This window comes from Peromyscus californicus, unplaced genomic scaffold (assembly GCF_007827085.1).
Source record: "Peromyscus californicus insignis strain IS unplaced genomic scaffold, ASM782708v3 Scaffold_8__1_contigs__length_139910024, whole genome shotgun sequence".
Classification (NCBI taxonomy): domain Eukaryota; kingdom Metazoa; phylum Chordata; class Mammalia; order Rodentia; family Cricetidae; genus Peromyscus; species Peromyscus californicus.
This window is the reverse complement of record NW_026294606.1, coordinates 48632736-48656151: the sequence shown is the minus strand read 5'-3', so window position 1 is coordinate 48656151 and position 23416 is coordinate 48632736. Positions and strand designations below refer to the sequence as shown.

Sequence of the window (23416 nt, the reverse complement as noted above, 5' to 3'; positions counted from 1 at the left end):
CAAGGGACAAAGGCCCTATGCTCAATCTAATATAAAAGGCTGACTGCTCCTGTGACCTAAAACTCTGCAGTGTGTGAAATGCCAGTTCCTCAGCATTGTGCACATGACCACTGATTCACCCAGTCCGTCATTATATTTAGGAATTACCAGTTCTCTCTTATGGCATCTGAAGAGTGTGCCCCACTACCCAGAGAACACCTATCACCATCGTGTTCAGAATGTGGCACTGACTCTGACCTCATGCCTCAGCATGCCATCTGTCTGGCCCACCACAGAGGCATGTGTTTACTCCAAAACAGGGCATGACCAAAAAGCCAAGACCTTCCTCCACGGAGAGGATATGCTGATGAAGAAAGTATCAGGTACCCTCAGAAAACATATATTAAACAACATATCTAACCGTGGGCTGCCAGCACTTCCTCCAAAGGCTAAATGAGGGAGCAGCCTGGCAGCCCAACTGCACAGGGGTCCGTCTTCTCTGCTTCAGTAGACAGGTCAAGGAGACCCTGCCTAAACTCTCCTCAAGGGCACAGATTTGAGTTGCAACCGTCCCTTTAAAGAGTAGAAGAACACCACAGTGGGCTTGTGTAAACATTCTCCCAGACTATAGCACAAAGAAGGCTAACCGCACTCATTTGAGAAGTCTTTTTCTAGAAAATCAAAAGGAACTTAACGTGCCTCATACACTCAAGAAAAGGACAGCAAATCTAGGGAGGAGCGCAAAGGGGAGTGAGAAGACAGGCTGAAGCGAGGCGGGAAAGCTAAGTAAAGGCAGACATGGAGGCACAGAGCTGTAATCCCAGCTCCTCAGAGGCTGAGACAACAGGATCGCGAGTTCAAGGCCAGCCTGGGCTATGTAGAAGCTGAATAACAGTCTCAGGTATATGAGACCCTGTCTCAAAAAATAAAGGGGAGGCTGGGAGTTAGTTCAGTGGCAGAGTACTTGCCTGCTTGAAGCTCTAAGTTCAATCCTTGCTACTGAATTAAAAAATAAAACAAAACCTAAGGAAAAATTGAGGAGAGATAGAAGGATAGAGAAAGCCACTAGAAGGAACAATGACAATAATGCCCTGTAGAAAATGAAATTCACGGCAAAGATGTTAGGATGAAAGTCACAGCGAAAGCTCAAGTGTCACTCTGGAGCTCATGAATTCAAGACCGTCCACACCCCACCTTGCATGGAGATGTTCCTGGCAGAAACATCTTAGAACAGGAAAGACTCCTCAGGGCAAGGTATGAAGAGTTCCCAGTAAATAGAGGAAGCGTCTGCCCATCCCAGCACCTTGCCACATCCAGCTGGTAGAAATGACAGACGCTGAGACACAAGCATCTGGGAGGTTCCCTCATCTCTCAGAAGCAGCAAATCCTTTCCTAACACCACCCAGACAAAACAAAAATAAGCCGGGCATGGCGGCACACACCTGGAACCTCAACATTCAGGAAGTAGTGGCAGAAGGATCAGCGTTGAAGGCCAGTACAGGCTCCGTTAAGACTCTCTCAAAACTAGAAAACAAACAAAAACCAAGAAGCAGTTAAAGCAGCTATTAGATGATAAAAATAAGGAAGAAGCCCCAGTGGGATACAGGCAGAAGGAACCACTTGGGACAGTAGATCGAATTTTGATCACATTCTTCATACATGGCATCAGGCTCTTGAGTGTTCACAGTGACTCTGAGACCTTGGTACCCCAGTGTCTCTGCTCACAGACAAGAATGGAGCTCTAGAGGTACTGTGAGAGCAAAAAGACACAAACTTGGAACTCTGAGTCTGTCCCTGACCACATGGAAGAAGGCATGGAGCCGGGTGCCCTCCTGAAGCTCGAGTGACATCCCACAGAGAAATGGCATCTACAAGGGGACCTCTACCTCTTGCCACATCCAAGGTGACGTAGCATATTCTCAGTATGCAGATATGTAAACTGACTACAAACACAGCCTACTTTTCCTTAGAAAAAAAAATCATTTCATTATATAATTGAATTTCGCTACAAGAGATCCAAGCGTGCTTAGTTTTGTGGATAAAGGGATTGGAGAGAGGTCCTAGAGTTGTTGACTAGACAGCCTGAGCTGTCCAAGAAAAGGGACAAGACATCTGAATGGATATCTCACCAAAGATGATGTAAAAATGGTAAATAATGGAATGAGGAGATAGCTCAGCTGATAAATTGCTTGCTTTTCGAACAGAGGACCCAAGTTCAATCCCCAGAATCCATTTTTTAAAAGCTATGCATGTTAGTGTGCACTTTAATCCCAGCACAGGAGAGATGAGACAGAAGGGGCCCTGGGGATCACTGGCAAGACCGACGATCACACTTGGCAAGCTCCAAGCCAGTGAGAGACCCTGATGCAAACGGAAAAGGTAGACAGCTCCCACGGAACAATACCTGAAGTTGTCTTCTGGCTCCCACAAACACACACGTGTACTTACACAAATGGTAGGCAAGCATATGAAAACATGCCTACTGTGATACGTCTTTCAACAATTGCATGTTAAAACCATGAGATGCTATTACACACCATTAGAATGGCTAAATCAGGAAAGGGGGTGACAATATCAAATACTGGTGAGAATATGGAATAATGGATTGTAGTTCCTTGCTAGTGGGACTGCAAAATGACACAGCAGCTTACATTTTCTAAATGTACTTTAGCCATATGATCCAATGATATGAAAACTGCATAAAACAAAATCCAAGCAAACACAGGAGAGGTAATATGTCAGCTGGACTTCCTATATTAACATACTTCTTTCTGTTTAGTTGATCCACAAGAACTAGACTCTTACTCAACTTGCCCATCCCTCCTGACATTTCCTCGTGTTTTGCTTCGTCAAAAAGAACAAATAAAATCCTTTTCCAGAAGGACCTCAGGGATGCCTCTCCACAGGCATCGACCCTGTAAAGCAGTAGCCATGGAGCCTGTGCCCTTAACAGCACACCGGAATGGTAGCAGGAATGGGAATATACACCGGAAGCATTTAAAACTGCCTCCTGAACATGAGTGTTCCGGCTTGGGTATGAATGCCCCCATAGGCTGTGTCTTGGATGCTTGGTCATCAGATCATGGTCCTGTTTTGGAAGGCTGTAGACACTTGGAGAGGCAGGTGCTCCCTGGGGGAAGTAGAGATCACTCTGTGCCTGTGTCCTCTGGTTCTTGTCCACCATGAGAGGAAGAAGCCTGTCCTGCCATCATCATGTTCTGCCCACGCACACAGAGCCACATGACCATGTGAGCTGAAATAAGTCTTTCTTTGTTAGACTGTTTATGTTGGGCACTCTGACACAACTCAGATAACTAAACATGTGGAAATGACTTTGAGAATGCCTATATATGGACAAGGCCTAGTTTACTGTTAAAGAATACTTTAAAAGGGTACACAAGAAGATTTGAATGGCAGGATGCTGTGTTCTAGAACAGGCAGTCAGTATTGGAAAATATTATAAATGAATACCTAGACTCCGCTTAGCAGAAATTCTATTTAGAATTTAAAGTTAAAATTACCCTTAAGTTCAGTTAGATGGAAAACGTGACAATGCCTAGGAAGTTGTTTGTTTGTTTTTTGTTTTTTTAAGTAACAAAAAGAAGGAAAACATGCAGATGTTTCCTGCCTCTGGAAGCACATAAAAGTCAGAATGCATAAAGATTTCTGACTTCCTTCAGTAATAGACAAATCACTGGAACAGAATAAGAAGTTTCAGCATCAGACCCAGCATGTACCCAGAAGCCCATGGTCCAGATGGCATTGGAGATAAGTGGGAGTAAGTTCTTGACAGACTGGTCAGAATGCTGTTGATAAATGTTGCTGGCACTCGGGGAAGTAAACAAAGTCGCCTGTTCACTAATTTATCCAAATAAACGGCAGCGGAATTGGAACCCTCTGTACAGAATGAGTGGCTTGAACAGCAGATTCTTTTAAAGGTTTATTTTACTTATATATGTATGTGTGTACATGTGTACACATGCAGACACCCGTGGCTACACGTATCTCTACACTCACACAGAGGCCACGGGAATCTGATAGCCTCCTCTGTTGCTCTCCACCTTTGTCCTTGGAGTCAGGCTCTCCCCTTGAACCTAGGACTTGTGTTTTCTTGGCTAGGCTGGAAGCCAGCAAGCCCCAGCAATCCTCCTGTCTCTATCATGCTCAGTGCTGCGGCTCCAGCAGTTTGCAAGGATGCCTGGCCTCTTATGTGGGTGCTATCTATGATCCTGGGTCCCAGCTCCTAGCCTCATGATTCCAAAGCAAACACTCTTAGCCACTGAGCCAGCTCTCCAGCACCTTAAACAACAGATTTCTTGCCATTGTCTCTTCTCTCTCTCTCTTTTTCTTCTTGGTGTGTGTGTGGTTTAGCTATAAGTGCAAGATCCAGGTACCAGTAGGGTGTGGAATGAGGTGTGTGTGTGTGTGTGTGTGTGTGTGTGTGTGTGTGTGTGTGTGTGTGTGTGTACATGTGTTGAGAGATCTTCTTCCTGAATGGTGGTAGATGGGCACCTTACCATGGCTTCATGTAGCTTTTTGCTTATGCTTGCAAGGTGAGACAGAGAAATCCCTCTGTCATTTCTTCTGATATGAGGATATGAGAACCTCTCCCTTATAAGCACATTTAGCCTCAATCACCTCCCCCAGAGCTCTGTCTCCACATTTGATTCTGCATTTGAATTGAGGGGAGGTCTGATTAAGTCTATAACATGAATCAAAGATTTAAAGATTGGCCAGATATGGTGGAGGATCTCTGAGTTTGAGCCTAGCCTGGTCTAGGGCAGCCAAGCATACATAGTGAGACCCTGTCTCAAAATAAAAAAGGTTTAAAGAGTCATTTTTTATGTGTATGTGTATTTGCCTGAGTGTATATATATGAATCGTATATGTTCAGGTACCTACAGAAGCCAGAAGAGGGTATCGGATCCCTTGAGCTGGAGTTACAGGCAGTTGTGAACTACTGATATGGGCATTGGGAACCAAACCAGGGTCCTCTGTAAGAGCAGAAAGTGCTCTTAACCACTGAGCCATCTCTCCAGCCTCAGATCAAATATCTGATCTGTGTGTGGTGGTATACACCTCTAATCCCAGCCGTCAGGAGGCTGAAACAGGAGGACCACCACAGATCCATTTACAACTTTGGCTGCGTGGTGAGACCATCTCAGAAAGCAAAGATTTAAATTTAACAAAGGAAACCCATAAAAGCCCTCGGAAGATGGGAGTCCATGTTTGTAGCATGTGAACTGAGAAAGTCCTGTCTGATGGTACCACTAAATCCACAGCTCATGGGTAAAGTGGGAGTTCTGACTGTTTCCTTTAAAGTTTCATAAGTGAGAAAGTCTCCCAATCAATAAAGAGAAATAATTGCTACCTAAACAAGAGTTAATTCCTCAAACTAGAAGATGTCCTACAAAGTCAATAAGGAGGGGGAGAGGGAGAGAGCCCTGGTTTTATTTTCTTGAACTGGATAAGAAACACGTGAATTAGCGATTTAAAAAGGGAGACATGGGAAGAGTGAGTGCTCAGACAAGGAAAGATAGTCACCTTCAGCAACAGTACCAGAAACATGGCTGAAATCCTCACTGAGAGCAAGAATTCTAGCATTTCCATCATGGGGAGTCAGTCCTCTCACCAGACCCACCTTCAACACCCCCACCACCCTACAATGACCTGCTCCCCTTGTGAATCCATCAATGGATTAAATCACTGGTACTTCACTCACAGACCCGGCCAGAGTTTGCTCTGACATTCACCAACAGTGCAGTGGGACAAGCAGCTCTTTGCTGTCTGGAGTAGAAATTGACCGGCTTCCTGAAACGCAGATATGGGGTATTTACCAATATATCCATCATGCGTAGTCTAGAGCCTAGAACTGTCACTTCTAGGAACACATGCTAAAGCACAGTGGGCAGCAAGCAGCTCCTTAGAGTACATCCAAGGTGTTAAAAACTGAAGATAACTGTCCCTCAGTAGGCACCAGCTGTCGTACATCACCACTACAAATAATGACATAGCTCTGTGTGAAATGAGTGGGAAGCGAGCTCTCCTGTGCATGTGGGACCGTATGTGCAACCACAGAGAGGGACATGCCCCAGAGTGACCTGCAGTATTTAGTCACTTCTGTCTTTAGGAAGCAAGAAACACAACAGGAAGGGACCAGGGTCAAAAGGTGTCCTTCGACACATACCTGCCCCATAACGACATCTACTTCCTAAACTAGGCTCTGCTACTTCCCAATAGGCTGTTCAAATTCTGATTCCATAAGTGGATTAAACTACTTAATAATACACTCACAGGCATGGCCAGAGTTGTGCTCAATGCCTACTCACCTGGCATCGCTCAGTCCAATCAGGTTGGTAATCAATATTAACCATCACACATTCTGAAAATGATAAAATTATTTCAGTAGTGGGATTCTTTCCCAGAATTACCTTCTTTACAAAAGGTGACATTGTGTCCTTGAGGGCTGGGTTCCTTCTAGACATGAAGGTCTTTGGAAGGAGTAGGCTGGCACCAGGACAGCAGTAACCATGCAGCTCAGTAAATAGAAGGAATCTTCTTTCCACAAGAAATCTCATTACCAACTAAGCCTCCAGCTCCAACCTGGCAGCTGGCTTTTGAACAGTCATTTACATGTGTGCTCTCCATAGACCCTTACATCATCTTCTGTGTTATCACAGGTACTGGCAGCCTAACAGAAGACATGACCATATTTTTATGTCAACAATCTACATAAAATTTTACAATATATTCAAAATTCGAGCATCAGTTGAGTTAGATTGTGTCCACAGGTTTCCTCGGTGTGAGTAAACTACCTGGTGCAGACGTTTTCTGAGCAAGCCCCGTGAGATCAAGCTCATGACTTCTCCACACTTGTGGTTGAGCCCGAGTTTTTCATGACGATTCCTTTTTAACAAATGAGACTTCAACACCTCTTACCCTTGCTTTCCCAGCTCCCTCCTAAGAGCTGTGTGCAATGCCAGCAGGTGGGGATCTTTAGAAAGAGCAAAATGTGTTTCCTGCCCCCTGCCCTCACAGCTTATAAATTCAAACCAGAAAAAGCCAAAACTGATATTTGGTAAGACATAGGTTAGCATGGTCAGTGATTCTAGAATGAAGATCAGATAAGAGGAGAACAACCTTTTAACTAAGCCCAAGAGCAGGGCAGGACATTCTCTATCCCTCCAGACATAGCTCCATGAGTACAGTAGTAGTCACAGAAGCTTCAGGGTGGCATTCACTATGCTACAGGAACTGTTACCACTTGCAGAAGTAAAAGCTAGATGGCTGTCTGTGTGGTGTGTCCTGCTGGTGGGACAGGACCTGACGGTGACCGCTGAGGCTAAGTCAGGGCTGTGTGGTGTGTGCCGTGTCCAATCAGGACATGGAGTGTCAGTGCCCACTGAGGCTAAGTCTGGGCTCATCGTTTTCCCTAGGAAAAATGAAGCTCCTACCATTCTAGAATCCCTCTGGGCCAGGACCAGGGTCCTTGCTGCATTCATCCTTGACCCTGGTGGCTTGCCTTGCCATGTAAATGCTCTCCTGAGAAAGTTGTGAGATGCTTGAACTGTGGCTTTTGGTGGTTTTGTCTTGTTTCCTTTTAGACAGAGTCTGTACTTGCCAGGCTTACCTCAGCCCTCTGAGCACTGAAATTACAGGTATGCATCACCCCACCTAGTTTTTTGAGTTACAGCTTTCCTTGTAGAAAACTGGGAAATCATGACGACGGAGAGGTATCCAGTCAGACCGGACATCTGCCCACCTGTTGGAAGGATTTGGTTAAGTCAAGATCCAGGGCACGTGAGGGTCAGTTGTAGGCTATGGAGGCTGGGGCCTGTTGGTCCTGTCGTGGCTGTGTAAACAACAGTCCACACCGAGGTGAGCTTGGTGGTATTAACCTAGCCCTCACATTTGTGCTTCCCAGGGTGCAACCAGCTTTTGATATGAAGGAAAAGCTGTTATAGCCATGACAATGGCTCCCACTTTTAGAGACATCTGGCCTTAAGGTTTATTCATGCCATCACCATCTGGCTTTTACCCCAGATGCTCTCTAGGGGCAGGAGATGCTCCCTCCCTGAGGACAGGACCTCCTGTGCCTCAGACATCACCTCCCCATTCAGACCATTCCCCAACAGCCTGGGATTTCCTTCACAGCTCAAGAATCTGAGGAAAGCCAGGCTGTGCAGTGCCTAGAGATTGTCCTCAGAAGCCGGTGTGTTGGACTCAACTATGTTCGAGTTTAGAAAGAAGAAGAGCACAGGCACTCGCTCAGAATTCAGAGGCAAGACATGTACTTGATGTCCTGCGGATCCCTGTGGGGCTAAGGGCACAACCATGTGCCACTGCTGGAGTGTGCACCAGGCCTGATCTTAGAGAAGACACTATTGCTGCATGCTGAGTACAGCCTGGCTGCACTCTTAACCCTCTCATGGCTTTGTTTTCTGGGGGTGGAGAGAAGAACAGACAAAGCCAACCAAGATGCTCTCCTTCGATTCTATATTGTTCAATAGACCAGGACTGCCGAGAAGTAGGTGCCCTCTTGACTTCAGATGCACAAGATAAGTGCAGTGGGTGTCACAGCGAGAGTAGTAATTATGGCATCTGTCTTGTCATGGAGTGTGACTATAGTAATTGCAACATTTTCTCCCGTCATTGAAGCTGGTAATTATAGTGCAACTAACAGCATTATGTGCTAACTTGGGCTCTTTTAATCACCTCTTTTACTCTGAAATGCAATGGGAAAATTCCACAGTTGTTCCCAGGCTACCCATTTCTCTGAGCATCTGCTGTCTTATAACCCTAACAGCTGGATGCTGAGGTAGGAGGCCGGGATGCTCAGGGCAGCTCATCACAATGATCTCAATGCTTGACAAGAAAGCAGCACAAGAAGGCGGTTGTCAGTTTCCTACCATGGTAAATTTTTATCTTTGAGATTATCGACCTTGTTTCCCAAGCGGCAGATGTTTTGGCATCTGGCACTGTCTGCCACCTGTACCTCGCAGGAAGGAAACCTTAAGCCACAAAAATCAATGTAATTCTGATTAAGAAAAACCTCCTTCAGCCCTGGCAGCAGTTAGGTTCATGAATGCTGGGATGGAACACCATGGGCCAGTGTATTACTTTTCCCCATTGCTGTGACGACAAACATACCTGACGACACACTGTAAGGAAGGGCTCCTGGTTGGAAGATCGAGCCCACCACAATGGGAAGGCATGGCAGGAGCATGAGGCGGCTGGTCACGTCACATTAGCAGTCAGGAAGCAGAGAGAGAGCAGGGCTGGTACTCAGCTCATGTTCTCCTTTCTACGCAGACTACAACCCAGTTCGTGGGTGGGTACCACTCAGTCTGGGTCTTCCCACCTCCGTTAAACCTCCCTGGAAACACCCTCATAGACACACCCAAAGGTGTGTCTCCTCTGTGACTCTAAATTATAGCCACCACAGCCATGATGGCATCTTTCATGTGTAATGTTCCATTCCTGAAAACAGTCATTACCCATGTCTGTCTTCTCTGAACACAGTACAGTGAGCTGAGCGCCGGCAGATATTCAAGGTGCTTTGCTTATACTGACATAAATAGACTTTGGACAATATTATTGAACTGAGGGGGTCTGGTTAGGGTAGAAATTCCCTTGATTACCTTGATATAAAATAATTTACACTGCGTTAGATGCGGCTTGGCATAAGTAAGCCATTCTTTACAGTGTAATTGTTTGAATAAAAATCCTATAAAGAATTCAGAATTAGCAGAGCATAGTTAGAAAAGAATGGAATAAGATCATTTGTTGGGAGTGTAGAATGACTAAAGGGGCCATGTTGAAAGGACCATGTCAGATCGCCATCCCTGGCCTCAGGCTTTTTGTTTGAGCCCATGTTCTGCAACTGTAACAGAATTCCGTGGTTGGAAAATAGAAGGTCGGGGAGAAGGCAGGAGGAGAAAGAAAAGGAAGGAAAGATTGGAAGAGAAGCAGGGAGAGAAGAAACAGGAAGGGAGGAAGGAGGGAAGGAAGGTGTTTCTCACGGCTCTGGAGCTAGAAGTCCAAGAGCAAGGCACTGTGCTGGAGAGGGCCCTCAGGCTGTCATCACACTGTGGGAAGGCAAGCCATCAGGGAAGGCAAGAGAAAACTCAGGCTAAACTCTGCTCCTTGTCAGGAGCTCTGTTCTACAGTAACACTGTAGCCTATGGGGGTGGGGGGTAGGGGCACACAGAACCCGTTTGTGAGGGCCCTTAACTTTCAAAGTGAGTTTTGAACGTACTTTCAAATTGCAACAATCGTGTGTCAGTAATTCTGAATGAATCTAGAAAACTGGCACGGTGTGGAACCAACCCAGGTCCACACACTCGTGCTCCCGCACCAAGTGCCTCTACTTGGTCCTGAGTGTACCTCTTTGTAGATTCTACTGGGCCATTTGGGTGTATGGATGGGATACAACTGAGTAGATGCAGCTGCAGTCTGGAAAGAACAGCTGGAAAAGAGGCGACCCAATAGCTGGGTGGTGGTAGTGCACACCTTTAATCCCAGCACCAGGGAGGCAAAGGCATCTCTATGAGTTCAAGGCCAGCCTGATCTACAAAGTCAGTTCCAGGACAGCCAAGGCTACGTAGAGAAACCCTGTCTCCAACCACCCACCACCACCAAAAAAAGAGACAACCTAAGAACAACTTTTTTTCTTAAAAGGAGCATGGTGGTATCAAGCGTAGTCTCACCTTTGTGACATGACAGAAAAAAACTTCTAGAGAGAACCTGCTCAGAACTGGGCAGGCCAGACACCCAGCATAATTGCCAGGTGTTGCAGACACTGGGTCGAGAGAGGCGCTTGGACCTTGCAGCTCTTCCACTGGGCACACACCCCACCAAGTCCCCTGATCCTAACCCTACCCCCATGCCTTGCCTGCAATAAATTTGAACTTGGGGTTGTTCTCAGATAAGCTAGTACATGATCCCTCCCTGCTGCCGCCCTCCCCCGCCCCAACCCCAACCGCAACTGACTGCCGCTGGTTGCGTATAAAGGTAAAGTGGTCAAGGGACAGGAAAGCTGCCCTGGTTACTCACAAGCCATCTGCCAACCAGCAGCTGCCTAGGTCCAGTCCTCCGCCTCCACATCTGTGACTCTCCAACACATGCCGCTGTCTGTAGTGGCTTTGTTATTTCTGAGTCCTCTTGGCTGGCTCTAGTGTCCTTAGTTTTTCCCCTGGCATCTTCTCAATTAGCTCAGCAAGGTAGACAGATACTCAGTAAACACTTCCTGGATGAGATAAAGAATTCAGAATTATCAGAGCATGGTCAAGAAAAGTGAGACAGGGTCATTTGGGGGGATGTGGGAATGACTAAAGGGGCCAACTTGAACTCTTGCTTCTTGGGACTGTTGCATCTGTATCCCTGACCTCAGGCTTCTTCTCCTACCTCCCCTCCTATGCTTGTATGTGATCTTCAGCAAGGAACTCACCTCTGACCTCTGGATTAGTGACATGGGGGGGGGGGGGGGTCCTATGTCTCTAAGCTTGTTTTACCTGTGGTCTGTGGTTCTACCTTTAATAGCAGAGTCAGCTTTTTAAATCCTAACTAACTGTACATGGAGATGGGAACTTCCCAGGGGAAGACCAAGCTCGCTTGTTTAGCCATGACAAGGGATGATGGGAGTACAGGGCACAGAGATGACCCTGATGGACTCACAGATCGGGAGTCACACAGTGAGGACAATGGGACATAGCTGTGGCACAGAAAGAGAGGACCTGTGTATACATGCCTGCTCTAAACTTGAAAGTAAATGCCAAGTGCTTCCTGTCTGTCATGCTCACCTCCACCAAGATGGAAAGCTGACTGTGTCCCACCAACCCCTGGGATCCATACCTCTGCCCGTCACTGCAGCGAGACTCCTGTAGGAGTCCATTTAGGCCTGTTCACCTGGCCATCATGCACTCAACGGTCCAGATTTCATTTTCCCATTAACTATTTTTCTTGATGCTGTGACAAAATACCCAAGAAACCCCCAAGGAAGAATTTATTTCCAGGAGGAAAGAAAAGGTAGTACAAAGAGCTCCTTTCTCATTCCACACTCCTAACAAATGTAGCATTTGTCAGGATTGGGCTCAACTCGTCCACTCAATGTGTACTTATTTTATTTGATGGGGGGAAAAAAAACACATCAACTTGTATCTAATGGTTACCTGTGGGAACTGGCTACCACAGACACAGACAGGTCTGGGTTGGACATCGGAGAAAAGAACCTGAAGGTGGAAGGTGGGGAAACCCCAAAGCAGGTTTTGTGACTGGCTGGGACAGGGGCCTTAGGATAGTCTCCCCTCACTTCCTGTGATGGCTAATCTCAGTTTGTCAACATGACTACATCTGCAATCCACTAAGACCCAAGCAGTGAGGGATTTTCTTGAGTAGATCATTTGAGGTGGGAAGACCCATGCTAAGTCTGGATCATTCGAGCTCAGAATGCCCACCCTAAATCTGGGCCACACCTTCTGGCGGCAGACTGCATAAAAGGACACACCATCTTCTTCTCTGGGAACACCCAGCTCTTTTTCTGGACTCAAACTGGGGGAGTTTGCTATGCAGTTTCTATGTGTTGATCAAGAAGAGTCTGGAAGGAGAACAGAGGAGAGGGTTTCCCGGTCAGCAGCAGCGCATCTGGAGGGAGCAGCTGCCTGTCACTGGAAGATGTGAGCTTGAGCTAGAGGGATGATGGCTGAGCAGGTGAAGATGCCTCCAACGAAAGCCTGATGACCGGATATTGATGCCTGGAGCCCACATAAAGGTGGAAGGATGGAACTGACTCCGCTAAAAAGTTGTTCTCGCCGGGCGGTGGTGGCGCACGCCTTTAATCCCAGCACTTGGGAGGCAGAGCCAGGCGGATCTCTGTGAGTTCGAGGCCAGCCTGGGCTACCAAGTGAGTTCCAGGAGAGGCGCAAAGCTACACAGAGAAACCCTGTCTCGAAAAACCAAAAAAAAAAAAAATAAAAATAAAAATAAATAAAAAATAAAAGTTGTTCTCAGACGTCTACATGTGTGCCATGGCATGCACCTGCTCCCTGCCCGACGTGTGCAGTATATATTATATGCTAATATAATATTATATAAGTGTAATAATAAATGCAATTTGTAAGATGAGGGCTTATAAAGCAGAGCTGAATCGGGAGCCCGTTGAAGGGGACAGAGTATCTCTCCTGGTTTGGCCATGAGAGTAGGCTGTAGAAAAACCAATACTAATAATTACAATCAGCCCGACTGGCTAGGAACAGCTTCTGTGTTATTCTTACAGAAATGGCTTTGTAGAGTCACTGTGAGCTTACTCTGCTCTGTTCTCTCTGCTCACTTGTTGGAGCGGCCGGGATCAAATCCCCATGCTAGGTGAGAGCCACACCCTCAGCATGTTCTCAGCCCCCTGGATCCCGACCTTGACCTCTAGGACCACGGGTCCTTGCAGCATATTCTGAACCCATCACCTCGGTTCTACCCAAACCTGCCAGCCCCTGGACTTGTTTGATCTTGCATACCATATAGGCCGACTTTGGCTATGGCCACTCTTCTGGTGGACCTCAGCCTGGACCCACTCTGTGAACGCCTTTAACCAAGCATTTATGCTGTGTCCCTGCAGGTCTCCCAGGCAGCCTCGGACCTCCTGGCCTACTGTGAAGCCCATGTGCGGGAGGACCCCCTCATCATCCCAGTGCCTGCCTCAGAAAACCCCTTCCGGGAGAAGAAGTTCTTCTGCATCATTCTCTAACACCCGTGGTCATGAAACGGGCCCTTTCCTGCTGTAGAAGTCCCGAGTAGAGACCGTAGAGACCGTGCACGCTCCTCCCATGCAGAGGCATGCCTCCCAGACACACCCCATCCCTCTCCAACCAATTGTGATCTAGGCTCATCTTGGTTTACCATATTTTCTTCATGACATTGTTTCTTCTTCTGCTTTCTTCTTCCTCTTCTTCCTCTCTTCCTCCTCCTTCTCCTCCTCCTCCTCCTCCTCCTCTTCTTTTGGTTTCATTTTTGTTATTTCCATCTATAGAGAAGAAAACAGACATTTTTATAGTCAAATAACAAATGTGCCATGTAAAATGTGGATTTAAGGGTCTATAGTTTTTAAACATTAATCCTCAAATGTAAATATATCCAGTTAATAAATTTCAATGGGTAATTCATTGAAATCGAAACCATGCCCAAGTGTCTCCTGCGCACAGTAATTCAGAATCAAATGAGAGCATGTCAGCCAGCCACATGTGAGGGTGAGGTCTCTTTCTCCTCTGGCATCTCTATCATAGGAGTCTTCACAGGCCATGTGCCAGACCCTGTAGATGGCTAATGTCTCCACCTGCCTCTTACTGAACATTCCAGAGCTGATGCTTCTGAAGATGTATTTGTGGTGTAGACACTAAGGCAGCCTTGACTCTAGATACTCACCAGGACAGCCCCACTGGACCACCTCCTCAGTCCGAATGCTCTTCCTGCTCGCTTCCTCCTGCTTGGTGTCTCTAGGAAGGTGAGGCCCTTGGGAGTCTCAGCAGAGACATCCCTGCCCTGAAGTAGTGGATCAGAGTCAGTCACATGACACTTACTGATCTGAGAAGTTATGGCTGTTAACATCTCTAATCTAACCATGAATACCAGTGTGGTTTGTTTTAGAGAGGGAATATTCGAAGGACAGAGAAATGGCGTTTGCTCAAGGCTGCAGACAATGTAGGCAAACCATGACTTCCATATGTGGCTAGTCCATCCCTGAACCCCTGAACTGTGGCCGCCTGTTGCATCTGTACAGATCCACAAACCATCCTAACTGCACACGAGGAAGGAAGCAAACACATTTGTCACACTGACTGACTGCACACTTCTCTCCCACCTCTGCCGGGAGAAGTCTCACAAGCCTAGATTCTAGCAGCTTGTGATAGATGATATGTGGGTGCCCTAAGACCAGACAGCAGTAAGCCCTGGGATTTTCCAAGATGAGGCTATGGGCCCAGTCTAGAATACCTCCATGCCCTCCTGAAAAAGGTGCAGTTGCTGAGCGCTCAGTGAGGACTTTTGTTTTGTAGGTGTTTGGAAACTGCTGCTCCTCTGGCTCTGGGAGAGGCTTGCTGTGTGCTGCTGGGCAAGCTGTTGTGTGCCAAGCTGTTCAAACCAGCAAACTGCAGGCAATGTTAATTCCCCCTCTTGCTCTTCTGCCAGGGCAGAAACCAAGTAAGGCTCTGATTATCCTTGAAAAGCAATATATGCTAGATGACAGCCCATAATGTTGGGAAGAGTAGGTGACTTCCTAGATCCCATGGTTCTGGTGATGAGGAATGTATCATTTTTATTACATTATCATGGGTTTGTGCCTTGCTACCCTTTCTGGCAGCTTTTGTGGAAACCGTTCTTAGTTTTACTACTGTGCATGAGATGAGAGGCTAAGATTCCATGAGGTTTTGTTGAACTATAACAAGATCTCTTTATTCTATGACCCATGTTGGCATCATTAACCCGACAGAGGAGACCATGGTCCACAAAAGCCAAGGAGTGTGACAATACCTAGGGTGGCAAACTAGGTCGGGAGAACAGTGTGCTGTAATCTCCTCCCAAACTGTCTCTGTTGTACTGTCCCTATTTCCAACCACCTTTCTGACATTCTCCTGTAGTTGGTGTGTTCACTAGTAACTGTCCTGGGAAGACGCTCCCATGCCACACCTTGTACCCACTGAACTTTCTCACCCCCAACATCTTTCTTCTTACCCCTAGATTTCTGTTCATTCCTGGAGTCTCTGAGATCCATCCAGTAAACTCATTCCATGAAATATCCTCATTTGGATGTAAATATTGTGTGAGTTGACAACTCCACTCCTGAGTATATCCTCGACAGAAATGTGTACATATCATCAGAAGGAACACGCTAGAGTGGCCATGGAGGCACTGTTCATAGTAACCCCGAAGCAGAAGGCCCCTTCTGCCCATGTTGAAGGGAGAAGCAGATGAGGGTCATTCACATGGTGGACTCCTGCCCAGCCCCAGAAGGGACTGTCTCAGCTCCACCCACAGCTCACTGAGAACCTTCCAGGCCTGGTGGGGGGACTGAGAGCAGGCTAGTCCAAGCCTCAGTTCCATTTTCGTACAGCACAGGCCTGGCAGGCCAACACAGGCTGACTCAAGGAGGAACAGTAGCTGCTCTCAAAGGAGCAACAGAGAGGGGACACAAGAGGCTTCTGGAATGTTCTGTCTCTGTATCTAGCTGCCTGTCGCCCTGATATGTTTAGTTTGTGAAAACTTTCCCAGCTGTCTACTTTTGGGTGCTTTTCTGTATGTGTGTTATACTTCAATAAAAAGTTGGGTTTTGTGACTACCAACTGGATCCCTCTGCTAGATTTCTCCTTCTTCTTCTTCTTCTTCTTCTTCTTCTTCTTCTTCTTCTTCTTCTTCTTCTTCTTCTTCTTCTCCTCCTCCTCCTCCTCCTCCTCCTCCTCCTCCTCCTCCTCCTCCTCCTCCTCCTCCTTCTTTGCACTTTATTCAGTGTTTGACTCCTCTTTACATGTCCTTAGCAACATGACATTAATGACTCTCATCATTAGTGGGACACTTTAAGGGTGTGTTTGACAACATTTTGAATGCAAAATGCTTGTAATCACCAGCTGTCTGTCTGGAGAACAGGCTGCACAGGTGCTTTCCCACACGAACACTATGCTGTGGAATTTGTGGGCAAACAGCAAGGTACACCATGTGTCACCCTCAGGAGTGAAGGGACAGGATGGCCTTCCAGGAAAGCCCATAATTACAGCGACCTCTGGAGCAAGAGAGCAAGGTACCACAAGGTCCTGTGGTGACAAAGAGCTGGCACACAGGCAGGAAGAGTGGGTGCTGCATGCCTCTCCTTCACTCTGCTTCCCCCGAGGATCCCCTGCCCCCAATCCGGAGTGTCTGAGCTCCACGGGGCCTTTGCCGTTCCCTCTCACAGCTCTGCCACTGGAGCCCCATGGTGATTAGAGAGCAGCTTCCGGTTGTCCCCCACCACCCCTCACAGTGATCCAAAGGTTTTGTCTGTGATGCTGAGTGCCTGCCTGGTGCCTGAGGAAGCTAGGAGTTGTCAGCACCCCCAACCCCACTGAGGAGCCATCGGAGAGAGAACACTGACAGGCAGAAGGGGTTCTGTGTGGTGACTGCTGGAGCTTGAGCTGACATCATGAGAGCTGACGCTCGCTGCAGCCGGGGAAGAACAGGGCTGTGGCAATGGCTGGGAGAGACTGTATTTATACTGTAACATCCTCAGCTTCCGGGTGGTAGGACAATCCCAAGACCAAAGGTCGCCCAACTTCCAGGCCCATCTCCTGGGCTGAGCACCTTCTCTGCCCAGAGCGGCAGTGGCAGCAGATGAACTGCCGTCAATCCAGGTTTCACACTCCTGGATATGAGTGTGGGTGACCCAGTGACAACTGTGCCTGGCATGCCCTGACATTTGCTAGGTTTTTGGTTTTTTTTTCAATTATTATCTCTTGCTGAACCTGGAGCTCTCGTTTTGGCTAAACTGTCTAGCCAGCAGCCCCCAGAATCGCTCTGTCTCCCTCCCTCCCTCCCACCAGAGCTGAGGTTCCAGATGTTTACCATCACCCCTAGCTTTGGTATAGGTGCTGGGGTTCCAAGTATTTTACTCCCTGAGCCACCTCCTCCAAACCCTCCGGTTTTTATTTTTAATCAAATTCCTGTGTTTGATTCTGCTGTAGTTAGGTTTTGCTAACTTGTGACATTTTTCAGACCCATGTGTAATAATTTACTGTAGGCTGCTGTCTTGACTCCATGGCTTCAAAGATGTCTCAGAGCCATGGTGCGACCTCGGGTGGCCTGCTTCCTCTGCCCTGGACTTACTCTCCAGTGCCTGTCACCTCTCTCCTCCAAACCTTGTGCTCCTCCACGCTGCCATTACCCAAGGCTGCCTCACTGGCTCTGTGTCTTGATGTATCTGTCTGCTGTCGGACTGTGGTAGGTCTGTTTATTTTATAGCTCTCAACTCAAGATCAGCAAAGACCCACTGTCATATGGCCTCTCTGACCAGCTCAAATCTGTTTCTAAGCTTGTCTGGCACCACAAGAGAGTTCTACATCTGTGCTTGTGGTTGTCAAAGAATATCTGTAAATCCCAGTATAGAGACCTACAGAAGTTACCTAGTGAGAACTTACTCAGGGTCCGAGAATCTGAGCTTGCTTTACCCAGCAGGGCTGCACAAGGTGGATTGAACCATGGGCATGGTTACTAGGTATTTGGAAGGGTCTGCACTTGTCTGTGTGGTGTGTTTTGATCTAGCAAGGGGGAGGTCTTTTGCCCCACCCCTTGGCATTGTTATAAAAAGCCCTTTTTTTTTTTTTTTTTTTTTTTTTTTTTTTTTGGTTTTTTCGAGACAGGGTTTCTCTGTGTAGCTTTGCGCCTTTCCTGGATCTCGCGCTGTATACCAGGCTGGCCTCGAACTCACAGAGATCCGCCTGGCTCTGCCTCCCGAGTGCTGGGATTAAAGGCGTGCGCCACCACCGCCCGGCTAAAAAGCCCTTTTGAAGAGACAGAAGGGACTGGTGGATTTTGATCCAGGTCCTACTAAGGCTGTCCTGTGTTTCTGTCTGTCTCCTCCCTATCTTTTTTTTTTTTTTTTTTTTTTTTTTTTTTTTTTTTTTTTTTTGGTTTTTCGAGACAGGGTTTCTCTGTGTAGCTTTGCGCCTTTCCTGGAACTCGCTTTGGAGACCAGGCTGGCCTCGAACTCACAGAGATCCGCCTGGCTCTGCCTCCCGAGTGCTGGGATTAAAGGCGTGCGCCACCACCGCCCGGCTCCTCCCTATCTTTCTGTGTAAAAGTTTCTTATCCCTCTCTCCTCCTCATAGGACCCCTTTAAAAGGTGGGAGCTGGTCTTCCATATCCCAGGTGATCGGAGGCTCTGATGTTGTTCACCGTGGTATCTCCAGCACTGAGTGGGTCACCTGACACATGAGAGCCACTCCTAAGTGTCCTCAGGACTGGGGCAGTACTCAGTGAGAGTGCTTGCCTAGCATGATCTGTAGCACTGCCCCTCAAAATGAAAAAAAATGTGTGACATTACTCCTGATTCGATACCAGGCTCCAAGTTTCTATTATTTTTTTAATCTTTTTTGTTTTTTTTTTCTTCTTTTTCTCTGTGTTTTCTTCTTGTAATTTAAATTGGGGGGGGATTTCATACCCAAGTACTATATTCATATCATGTCCACTCTTCTTCTCCCCCCTCCAACTCCTCCCACTTTCTTTCAAATCCCTTACCCTTTCTTTGTTATTGTTACATAGATGGATGTAGGTGGGTAGGTGTGTGGGTGGGTGGGTGGGAGGATGGAATGATGGATGTAATGGATGGATGGATGGATGGATGGATGGATGGATGGATGCAAATTGAGTCTGCAGAGTCTATTTAGTGTTGTCCTATGTCTACGTGCTTAGGGCTGACCGCTTGGGACTAGATAACTTATCAAGCTCACGGCTGGAGAAGACTGATTCTTCCTCACTGTGCAGCCCTTACTAATTGCCTGAGGCTCTTCATCTGGGTGTGGGCCTTGTGAGAGTTCTCCCATCCTGCCTGGCCTATTCACTGCTGTTACCATTGTGCAGCCTTATTTATGCAACTGTTGTTGAGAGTTCATGGCTGTAGCTTCCCCATCGCATAGAGGAGGTACTTCCTCGCAGCAGATTCCCTGCTCCTCTGTCTCTTGTGTGGGAAGCGTCTGTGCAGTGCCAACAGCCTGTTCTCCAGCCTGACAGTCTTCCATCCCCACTTCTATGACGTTCCCTCAACCATAGGCGAAGGGGTTGCGATGTAGATGTATCAGCTGGGGCTGGGCACCCACGGTCAGTTGTTCTCTGCAGTTTGAACAGTTGTGGCTTTCTAGAATGGTTCCTGACTGCTGCAAAAAGAAGCTTCTTTGATGAGGGGTGAGAGTGACACTGACCCGTAGGTATAAGGGTAAGCATTTAGAATGAGGTTAGTAAATATACTGGATTGGGGAAGTGACAGTAGTAGGCTCTCCTCTAGGGTCTATGACTTCTCTAGTCATGGATAGTTGACTAGGTTTACAGTACTAGGCATGAATTCCCTCCTATTGGGCAGGCATTAAGTAGTACTAGATAGCTATTGGCTATCTGCAAAATATTCCCATTTTTCACTATTATTAACTGACTAGATTTTAATGCAAAAGTGTCCAAACCACCACCACACTGCCTATTGTTACACTAAGGAGTTTAAGAGCTGAAAGATGGGGTCTATCTGGTTAAGTGCTTGCCACTCAAGGACTTGAGTTAGATCCCAAAACCCACATAAGAAAGCTGGATACAGCCGGATGGTGGTGGCGTACACCTTTAATCCCAGCACTCGGGAGGCAGAGCCAGGCCAGATCTCTGTGAGTTTGAGGCCAGCCTGGTCTACAGAGCGAGATCCAGGACAGGCACCAAAACTACACAGAGAAACCTTGTCTCGAAAAAAAGAAAAAGAAAAAGAAAGAAGAAAGCTGGATACTATGGTGTGTGCTTCTAAACCAACAATGGGAAGGTGGAGACAGGCAGTCCCTAGAGGGTCCCTGTCCTGCCAGCAGAGCCTAACTGGCAAGCAGTAAGAGAGACCCTGTCTCAAAAAACAAGATGGCTGGCTCCTGAGGACCAGCCCCCAAGGTTATTCTCTGGCCTCCATACACATGCCCACTTACCCCGGCCCCATATATGCACCTCCACACATGCGCATGCACCTTCATTTTGTAAGCTGCTAGGAAACCACAAAAATGCACCATTGGCTTTATGGCCTTGTCAGGCTTCCTTGCCACTTACAAGCCATAAATCCCTTGCCTGCTACAAACTTCACTTCCTACTGTGTAGCTGAATGCCGGCCTAATGGTGGTAATTAAGGCTGGGGCAGGGCTGCCTCTGGATGAGAAATGGAGGACTAGCTGGAGCAGGGAAGCAGCATTCCCCAGTGAGCCACAAAAGCAGCAGCATGGCATCAGTCAGGGCAGCATGCATTTGGAGCAGAGGACATGGAAGTGTTTCTGTGAAGAACCAGGCCTGTCATTACCACAGCTGGGGGCTGGCGAGTGCTCACTCCCCAGCTTTTCTTTCTAAATCTTTTGGTAAAAATTCCCACCACTTACCTGAAGCTTTTAAAATTGGTATTCGATTTTATTTTTTGTTTTTTTGCTTTTAAGTTAAATTAGACTCGGTTCAGTTTTGTTTTAAATATAAACCAATCCCTTTGTCCGGGATGCTTGGAGGCCACTGTCTCAACGCTTGCTTCTGGATGCAATAATTGTGGCTTTGTTTTCGCCCTGCCCAGCCTCTGGCATTTGGACGCAGATGCACCTGGGAACGGCCCACTTTCGTTCAGATTACATAGGAACAAGCCGATGACAAAGGACAGGAAGGAACTGGGAAGTGGCTCTGGGGCAGGGCACTTGCCTGGCACCTGTGAGGCCCTGGCTTCAACCTCAGCACCATCAAATATAAACCAAAAGGACAGGTAGTGTCTGTGTGGGGGTTAAATAATGGCCCGGCCTTTTAGAAGGCTGAGACTATAGAGGCAGGAGCCTGAGCTGGGAACTCGGTCTTGGGTTGAACTCTGGTTCTGTCCAGTGCTGGCTCTGCTGATGCTGACAGGCGTCACCACCCCCACCACACACACCCTCCCACACCAACCACCCTGCTGCTGTGGTCATATGAGGACAATAGCGGCCTTCTCATAAGAGCTCTTGAATATCCAGAAAATAACACAAGTGGGTAGCGTTGCCTGATGTAATGTGTGCTCAATAAATAGGCATTGATTAGTGATTAGATTCGCCTCTGTAACAACTACTGTGGAAACTGGGTCCTACAGAGATGCAAGATTTAAAACAAAACTGTACCACTGGGCAAGATGTACTGAAGAGAGGAGAGAAGATAACACACGTCAGACAGTGGCTGACGTTTCATTCAGCACCTTGGTACACTGAAACCATAAACTTTTTGTGCACAATATAATTGAGGGTAACCATTCTGCAAGCGCTGACCTCACATCTGCCTGGAAGACAAGACTTGGCTATGATTAGCAGAGGAGGACATAGTCAAGTCTGTGGTTATGCTCACAGACTTCAGAATTGCTATGTGCAGAATTGCTATGGACAAAGATATTGGAAGGATTAAAGTGTTTGTCAGGGCCTATCAAGAGATCCCAGTATCCACTCATGGGAACAGGTCACTGCAAGTCTCTCTAGTGACTGGGACATTCCTCTCTTTCTAGGCACTAACCAGCAGTGCTGTGCTAGGTTGTCTTCTCTGTCTTGTCCCTTCTGGGTTCGTGACATTGGCACCACTACACAGGACCTCAAGAGACCAGAGGCTGTTGCTCCTTGAAGTGCCAGATCATACAGGGCCCCCAAAAGGCGGAGGGATGCACACTGAGCTTCCAGCTGGGCTAGGGATGCCCAATACTGGAGATGAGGATCATTTAGACAGCATTTGGGGGTCCAGCCAGTGGAGAGTCAATTGATAGGCTGCTTTAGCTAGTTCTGGCTACTGTAAAAAAAAGTAACAGGGGGCTGGGAAGACAGATCAGTTGACCTGAGTTCAATTCCAAGAACTCATGGACAACAGCCAGGCATGATGGAATGCACTTGTAATCCCAGCACTGGGGAAGTGGCAAGTTCTAGGACAGTAAGACACCTTGACTTAAAAAAAAAAAAAAAAAAAAAGCTGGGCTGTTGACAGAGCTTCTCTGTGTCCCAGCTATCGCTCCCAAATAACCCCACAGAGACTTATTATTAATTATAAATATTCTGTCGATAGCTTAAACTTGTCTCTAGCCAGCTCTTACAACTTAAATCAACCCATTTCTTTCTTTTTTTTTTTTAACATTTTTCATTGTTCATAGTCATATATTTAAGATATAAAAGTTTGGAGACTTTAATCTGAAGAGATATGAGTGGGGATATCTTGTTTCTTTTTTTTTATAAATATTTTTATTTTATAATTAATTTAATTTTACATATCAGCCATGGATTCCCCTGTCCTCCCTCCTCCCACCCCCCAGCCTTCTCCCCCAATCCACTTCCCATTCCCACCTCCTCCAAGGCAAGGTCTCCCCTGGGGAGTCAGCCCAGCCTGGTAGATTCAGTTGAGGCAGGTCCAGTCCCCTCCTCCCTGCACCAAGGCTGAGCAAAGTGTCTCAGCGTAGGCCCTAGGTTCCAAAAAGCCAGCTCATGCACCAAGGACAGGTCCTGGTCCCACTGCCTAGGGGCCTCCTAAACAGTTCAGACTCATCAACTGTCTCACTTATCCAGAGGGCCTTGTCCAGTTCCATGGGGGCTCCTCAGCTATTGGTTCACAGTTCGTGTGTTTCCCCTACTTTGGCTATTTGTCCCTGTGCTTTTTCCAATCATGGTCTTGATATCTCTTGCTCAGATAATCCCTCCTCTCTCTCGCCGACTGGACTCCTGGAGCTCCA

The 23416-nt window shown here is 47.2% G+C and overlaps 1 protein-coding gene across 2 annotated transcripts in view; it reads left to right on the top strand.

The window, feature by feature from the left end:
* Positions 1-16304, top strand: part of Gng4 (G protein subunit gamma 4) — a 44687-nt gene extending 28383 nt beyond the window's left edge. The window contains exons 4-5 of one of the 2 annotated variants that reach the window (XR_008215809.1): positions 13589-14470; positions 15021-16304. Coding sequence is in view for 1 of the 2 variants with exons in the window: in XM_052728664.1 (XP_052584624.1) it covers positions 13589-13717 (129 nt within the window). In the remaining variant the exon portion in view is untranslated. Of the gene's footprint in view, positions 1-13588 lie in introns of both variants that reach the window. The other variant, XM_052728664.1, reaches the window with a different exon arrangement.
* Positions 16305-23416: the final 7112 nt, after the last annotated feature.